Source organism: Pundamilia nyererei, unplaced genomic scaffold (genome assembly GCF_000239375.1).
Source record: "Pundamilia nyererei isolate P.nyererei 1_Seehausen unplaced genomic scaffold, PunNye1.0 scaffold00408, whole genome shotgun sequence".
NCBI lineage: Eukaryota > Metazoa > Chordata > Actinopteri > Cichliformes > Cichlidae > Pundamilia > Pundamilia nyererei.
The window spans coordinates 274,282-282,299 of NW_005187809.1; the positions used below are offsets into that span (position 1 = coordinate 274,282).

At 52.3% G+C, this 8,018-nt stretch overlaps 1 protein-coding gene across 1 annotated transcript in view; it reads right to left on the reverse strand.

The window, feature by feature from the left end:
* Positions 1–8,018, reverse strand: part of LOC102201406 (mucin-19-like) — a 40,201-nt gene that overhangs the window by 23,681 nt on the left and 8,502 nt on the right. Inside the window, exons 2-4 of the mRNA XM_013915956.1 lie at positions 5,789–6,990; positions 4,889–5,314; positions 3,003–3,210 (exon numbers count right to left, since the gene is read on the reverse strand). Of these exons, the coding sequence (XP_013771410.1) occupies positions 3,003–3,210; positions 4,889–5,314; positions 5,789–6,832 (1,678 nt within the window). The 5' untranslated portion in view covers positions 6,833–6,990. The remainder of the gene's footprint in view (positions 1–3,002; positions 3,211–4,888; positions 5,315–5,788; positions 6,991–8,018) is intronic.

Consider the following 8,018-nt stretch of genomic DNA (forward strand, 5'->3'; position numbering starts at 1 on the left):
CACACACACACAGCATGATGGCAGCTGCTCTGGTGATCAGTGTCTGAGAACTGCATTAATCACAAACAGCAGCAGAAACAATGATGAACTTTGACCTTTTGACCTGTGTGCCTAATAAAGAGGAAAGCGTTCACTGAGCATCAGTCTGCTCCTTTAAACTCACTTCAGACCATTTTTCAGGACCAGCACGACCCGTGGATCATCAGACTGCAGCTGAAGCACAAAGATATTCATGATCGCTTACAGCCCCCCCCCCACGCTCCACAGAGGCTCCGCCTCTCAGACTCATTCTTGTGGCCTGAATCACGCATTCTTTCCAAAAGACTAAAAGCAGAGCGTATTCCCCCCGAGAGCCGCCGCCCTGCTCTTCACACCAGGCGGCGACTCGAGATGTCAGGACGTGAACGCAAGCGAAGCATCCAGCGGCTCTGAGTGGGCCGGCGAGGGCTGCGGACCGCGGCACGAAGCAGCATCAGTGAAGCACGAGCAAAGCGTTAAGAGCCAATCAGCAGAGAGAACGAGGACAGAGGGGACGGACACTTCACGTCCAAACAGAAGCTCACGGCTCGTCTCCTGCACGTGAAGCGCGACAGAATCTCGCCGCTCGGAGAGCTTGGTGTGAAGTTTAACCAACCGCAGCCCAGCTCGCCTCAGATCACATCTCTGCCTCTCTGCAGGCAGCAGTTTGCTCCGGTGTTTGTTTGCTGCGTCCCGTCACAGACTCGGCTTTGAATGATTACATTTAAAGTTCCTCCAACTTTCAGCGAGAGAGGGAACGCACAAAGAGCTGTAAACGGAAAAAGAGCTTGTTAAACAAGGAATAAAGGTTGACATGTGTTCACTGCGCACACACACACACACACACACACACACACACACACACACACACCAGTAAAACTGAAGCCAGCAGGAAACATCTGGCTTCGTTTGGTTTCAGTTTGGAGGAAGCGCCGTCCAGAGAGCAGCTGGATTCTGTTACCTCAGAAATGGATGTGAGGTGAGAGCTGCTCACGCACGAGGACCGAGCAGGACGCCCCGGCCACACCCGCCCGACATCCCCACCTTTCACCTGATTCTCAGCACCAGCACAAACATCTGAACTAAACACACCTCGTGTTTTTGCGCGCGCCTCCAACAGGCTCCAGCGTTCCTGCTGCGACGTGCACGACCTCGATATTAAAGAAACAAAGAGCCGACTCGCTTTGTTTCTGCAGCTCTGAGTGATCGTCGCCGCTGCCTGCTGACGACTTCAATAATGGCTGTGCATTTCATGCACGACATGCAAACGCACAAAAAAGGAGCTGTGAGCACAGAAAATTGTGAAAACTAGTTTCATGTTGTGCAAACGGTGCTGCAGACACGAGCCAAAGAAACTGCACACGTTAGAAACGATCTCAACCGGGCCGGGTGCGGCTTGCCCCTCTGAGGGCGGGGGTACCTGGACCCGGGATATAGAGCATGTTTGGGGAGTGCGACTGTCTGTGCAGTGTCTATTTGTGTGTCTCTACGTCGGGTGAGTGCCGAGTATTTGTTTGTGTATACGGTGGTGTGAATGCGCGTTCGTCTGTGTCCATGTCTCCCCACACTCCCTAGCAGGTCGTTACATGGAGAAACCTTTTGAATACAAGCGCGCTGATCCACACAAAAACAGTTTTTTTTAAATAATAATAATATGAACCTTTTGAAATGTGCAAACAGAGTCCGCAGCAGCGCTGCCAGCAGATCTGCACCCAAACGTCACAGCTGCAGCGTCCAGTGCTGTGGCTCCAAACTACAATCATGTGTTAATAACTGATGGCTGGAAACTCAAGACGTCGCTCCTCGCCGCTCGCGCTCGATACGCTCGGCTCACCTGGTTTCATTCAGACAACTTCAGCAGCCTCAGGCACACACCTCTACCAAACTACACCATTTCAAACAGCTGGAACATCCAGGTGTTTCCTGTGAGAGCTCAGCAATGTATTGCAGCTCTGCAGGTGTCCGATCCAAACCTTACAGATGTGCTCTGAGGATGCCTGGTCAGATGTTCCAGTCTGACTGCTCTGTTTCAAGAGTTTAACACAGATCACAAACTCAGCAGGAAAGTGTTTGCTGAGGTCACAATGATACTTCAGAGCCACCGCCCCCTGCTGGACATTAACAAGAACGCAGGTTTAAGGCATTCTTGCACTGGGTCCAACTTTCAGACCTGGAAGCTGCAGACAACCATCCCAGTGTCTGTGGCGACGTGGAGCATGACTCTATTCCAGTTCACAGGAGCTGTGACAGCTGTGTGCTGCCTGCACAACCCCACCAACCTTACAGATGATCGCACAGTCACGAAGGCGAGCTGCGTCCTTATTAGCAAGAAGATTTCAGCGCTGCTTATTTCCCCCTGCAGCAAAAATCCAAAGTGCAGACTCTCAAACACAGAGAAGAATCCATTCATTAGATTTCCGTCTTCAGGTCAAGAGACGTCCGTTTGTTCCCGAGTGTGAGCGACGAGGACAGACGAGCTTTTGTCCAGCAAAACGTGACCTTTACACAGAGTCTCCACACAAATACTCCGTCCACAACAGGCACATCTGCATTTTCAGCTATGTAAATGACGCTGCGGCTCAGTGACTCTGGAAAACAAGCTGCTCACACACACACACGTGTGGAATTACAGGCCACTGGACCCCCTGTAGAGCCCACAGCACTGTTTAGGTCAAGTCTCCTCAGCAGCAGTTTACCTGACGTCTCCACACGCATCATCACAAAAAACACAAACAAGGAAGAACAAACAGGAAGTAAACACCAGCCTAAGGAAAAAACATCCCCGAGTGTTTCCTCCGAGAGCAACAGGGAACTAAAACACACACACGAATAAATTAAAGTTCTGCAAAACTGCAGCTAAAACAAAACCATCAGCTGCAAACTCACTGTATGTTAGGTCTCTGCTGTGTGTGTGTGTGTGTGTGTGTGTGTGTGTGTGTCTCTCTCAGGTATGTGCTCAGAGAGCAGGCACTGCACTGACTCACCCTGACTCTTGGTGGTTGGAGCTCCACTCCCAGCACTCGGCCCACCTTTTCCCAGCGTGGAGCCATCCGTCTGGGCTTGCCTGGGTCCGGGGCTCCCCTGACCTGGAGGTCCGGTCCCTGAGCCCGGAGCTGGTCCTGAGGGCCCGCGGTCTGCTCTGGTGCCTCTTCCCTGAGGCCTGGGGCTGGGTCCCAGCTTGGAGGAGACTTTCTGTAAGAAGAGCTGACGTTTAGTGACGGCGTCCCAGCCGAGGGGCCGCAGCTCGGAGCTGCAGAGCGAGACCATGGTGTTAGCCATTCCCCACTCAGAGTCGGAAATGTGGACGAGCGAAGCAGGGGAGGAGTGACAGAGAGAGAGAGAGATTTTTTTAAAACTGGAGGGGAGGAGGAAAAGGAGGGAAGGAAATGAGGAGGAGGGAAACTGGGAGTGTGCTGCAACTACGAGGAGGGCAAAAACAGTTGCCATTGTGTCGTACACTCCCCCCGAGAACCCGAGCTCGGACGGGGCCAGGAGCTTTCTCTCTCCCCGCCCCCACCCCTCCATGTTCCTCCCCCTCTGAGTACACGAGCACACATGGAGCGAGTTTATGGCAGAGTGTGTGTGTGTGTGTGTGTGTGTGTGTTGTAGAAGCTGCTTTATTGACTCCGATCAGAAACCTCGGAGCCTCCTCCGGCGGATTACTGCAGCGTTCACCCTAAATCATGTGTTAACATGCAAGCTGGCAGCACAGCTGATTGTCTGGTAATACATGAAAAGATGGAGCGCAGCGCACGCGTGCAGCAGCGTTTCCGTCATCGCTGCCAAAATAAACTCAAGTGTCACGTCGGCCCGACTCAAACCACATGTGCGCGGTCTGTGTGGAATATTCAGATATTTACGGGACATGAAACTGTGCCCGTCGCTGCGCCGTGAACCTCCTCTGCAGAATTCATTACTAATCAGACGGGAACTACTTTCCCCGCCATACTACAGCCACCAACCACATCGCTTTGCAGAAGGAAGCGTGCAGTTAAGCTGTGCACAGATGATTATGTGGTGACGTGTCCCTTTAAACATTCGTACTCTCACAGCAGGGTTTAACAGGTATCTGCCCCGCCCCCGGGGCGGCCTGTGACAGCAGGTTTTACACATCTTCAAAAACACATACCAGAGACCGTGCACGCTCGCCGTGCGCGCTCCTGTAAACTCAGCGCATCATCAGCGCAGCTAAAGCTCGCAGTTATTTATCAGGAAGCTCGTTTCATCTTTCATCTCCTCGAGTTTCAAACTCATCAGCTGACGAGGAAACGTTCACGCCAGCGCTGCATCCAGCTCGCCCTGTTGCACCACATGCCGCCTTCACACGAATTCAAAGTAAATCCTGAGCTCAGGTCACAGACTGGACGCCACAGCGTGCAGGAGGCCCTGCAGACGGACATTTCTTGGGAACTTTAACATTAACGTCTTGCAGCTTTTATTTTGATATGATATAAAAGTACGGTGTGGCTCAAACACCACCTGTGATTGGTTAAGGATTAAATATCGTGGATGGAGGTGACGATACCAACTCACCGGGTGGAGCAGCGACCCGGGCTAATGTTCAAATCCACCCTGAGGCAGTTTAAGCTCCGCTCTCTGTCCCAGCAAAAGCTTAAAAAGACTTGCGTGTGTATATAAACACGCTTCATGTGTGTTGCATGTGTTGAACCGTTTCCAGAGAGGAAACCTCTCCTCCGTCCTCACATGCAGACACTTGGTTATGTCACAGATGTGCTGCCAACAATAAGCACATATCGAATTACTTCTTGCACCTCGAGCCGCCAGAGTTCCCGGATCGTTCGTGTGCAAAACGACATGTTTAAACTCTCATGAGGCAGACGAGTGCAGTTCACGTCTTCTTCAGACTCACCCTGGTAGGCGTCCGTGGTTTCTCCACAGCGGCTGCTGACACCGAAGCCTCTCCTGAGCCCTCCGTTTGCCCCTCCACACACTCCTCACTTGGGCATTTTGCTTCCCCCTCATCAGGTTTTCCATATTTATCGGGCACGTCCCGGTCAGCCTTCCTGGGAGCATTCAGGCGTTTTTCCCCAGCGACCTCTGAGCCCAGCGAGCTGGTCGAAGTGGACAGGGTTCGGCTGACGGATAAACTCTTCTCCTGCGGCACGGTCGGCTCCCCGGCTGCTTTCCTGTGGTTTGGCTTGATGTTCCTGCTCTTTGCTCTGATCACAGCCACTTTGATGGGACCTGCCGACGACCGCTGTCTTTTACCTCCATCACCAGCCTGCACCTCCTTCCTCACCACAGCTCTCTTCCCATTGGACGGGGCAGATTTATTCTGAGTAGAAGACACATTTGAAAATGTCAGAGTGTTCATGTCACCTGATAAGCAACAGCTCAGAGTCTGGGCGCACTTAAAGAAGGCCCTGCTGTGTGCTTCTATTAAACACGCCCTTTACTCTTTTCTAAGCCAAGTAATAAATTACTTTGAGGGTTTTTATGCGATGTGACACTGGTCAGTGACCATGTGACCTGTATTCAGGTGTTGTGCAGGGAGCAGCTGCACTACACTTCCTGCTACACCGACTTGTTGGAGGAAACTTTCAGTGAAATCTGGGACTACAGGTCGATGCTAACATGCTAACATGCTAACATGCTAACATGGATTATGCTGATTATGGGTCTGTGTACCTGTGCAGGTGTTCCAGTAATAATCAGTGATTACATTACTTGTCGTCTATCACATAAAACATTTCGAGTGAACGTCGGGGTGGAGGTGCAGCAAACACAGTAACACCTGGCTGCCGTGTACCTGGGTGGCAGGTTTCGGTGGGGAGGAGGCGGAGCGTGATCCCACTTTAGCTCTGACTGTTTTTAAGTCCACTCTGGAAACCCTCTTTGCTTCTGGACCGGGCGGTTTGGCAGCTGTGGAGGCGGCTGACCTGGGAGCAGGTCTGGGTCTTGCTGCCAGACTCACGTCAGGCTGGGAGGGCGGAGGTTTGGAGCCCACTACACCCGTTTCAGCCTCTTCAGGTGGAGGAGAGCTCGTTTTCTTAACATCTTTAGTCGACATCTGTGTGTCTTCACTGAGGTCTTCAGAGGCTGGAGGATCTGCGTGACGTCCTGTGGACGGCTCTGGAGGACAGTGGACCGCAGGCCCGCCCACCTCAACCTCCGTCACCTGGACGCCGTCACCTGACCGACCACCTGAGCTCGCGATCATCGCACTGCTTCTCTGCACGTCCACATCAGAGCTCACAGACACAAACAACGCCTCCTCTTCATCATCATCATCATCAGCAGGGACTTCTGTTGCGTCCGAGTCTGGAGGTGAGGAGCTGCGCCTTCTCCCGTTACTGCTTCCACTGCTGACGTCCTCGTTGTTGAGGCCGCCGTTTCCTGTCAGCGATCGGGCGAGTGTCAGGTTGTCGTTCCAGCTGTCCTGGTGGTAGTCGTCGCCGTTGGCGTCCAGGTAAACAGACACGGAGTTGTCGTTGGACTCCGTCACGGTTTGAGATTTCCCCAACGAGGTGTCGTCACCGTCATCGCCGTCGTCCGGGTTACGCTCCTCCTCGGGCGCCCAGTCTGAAACGACAGACTTCAGAGTCACAGTTTTCACCGTCGTCAGGGTAACGTCAAACATGTCGTAGTCCAGCGGGCTGTCGGTCCGGCCCCCGCTCAGACTCCGCAGCGACTCAGGAGACGACTCCCCGAGGCAGGACGAGGAAGAGGAGGAAGAGGAGGAAGATGAAATTGGGAAAGCATTCCCGTTGTGGTCTCCCGCACTGTGGAGAGGGAGCTTCATGCCGCCCGCGCCCCTGACGGGGACACTGTTAGCGGGCTCGGAGGCGCTCATCTCGAGGGCAGGAAGTTCGCGGTCAGGACGTCACAGCGCTGCGCTCTTTCCACCGACACAGTCACACCCCAACGCTTCCACGAAGGCTCGACCGCTCTGACGGATCCTCACATCGTGGCTCCGAAACATTTTTCAGGAACCTGGAAACGTTCCAGAGTCTGCAGGGAGACAGAGAGAGTTACAGTTTAGACTCTGATCGAACATCAGCAGCTAATCTTCATCATTACCAGAGCTGAAGAAGAGCAGCAAGTTAGTATCGGCTAAATTCCTTCTAACGACACTCCGGCCAACAATCAAAGAAGCGAAACTTTCAACAGGACGAACGTGAATGCAATCATAGAAGCTGCCTCTGCACCTGTCAGCATCATCTTATTGACGGCGAGGTCACCGACAGTAAGAAGCATCACGGCGATACCGCTTCGATCCTCCGGTCAGATATCAAGTGAAAGATTGTCACCGAGCAAATAACAGCTCGACACCGACTCATGAAGCAAGTTTGAAAGTCTTCACATCGTCATCTAACATTTAACCTGAAAAGAAAACAAGAAAACAAACATCAGCTGCTGCTGCTTCAGGTAAACATCTCATATACTGATCAGTCAACGAAGTTATCCTGTCCATCATCATCGTCGTCGTCTCGTGCATGAGAGCGGTCTCTCCCTGACAGACGAGGTTTCCAGAGGCTTGTCACAAAGAACCAGGCAGAAGAAAAGTGCTCAGGATTCATCCAATCAGGAAGCAAAGCTCTGAGTGTGCATTAAAACTGCCGCTGCTGCAACAACGGGCAGTGAAAGTTGAAACGCTGCCCTCTGCAGGCTGCACTGATCACTGCAGCAAAAAGACGACAGAGTCAGAACCCCGACAGGTGAGCAACACCTTCAAAGTTCATCACGCACCAAAATCTGACCTGCTGTCTGTGTTTCTGCCTACATGTGTGTGTGTTTACCATGTACTCATGTAATTACCATGTAATCTTTGTGGAGACCAAAATTCGGAAGTTTACTATACTTGTGGGAAAAAAAGTGCCCGTCCTCACCAGTTTGAAGGTATTTTTGAGGCTCAGAACGTGGTTTTAGTGTCAGGGTCACAGTTAGGTTACGGTCAGGCTGAGGGATGGGAAAGCATTCAATTAGATGTCCCCACAAGGATATGAAAGCACAACTGTGTGTGTGTGTGTGTGTGTGTG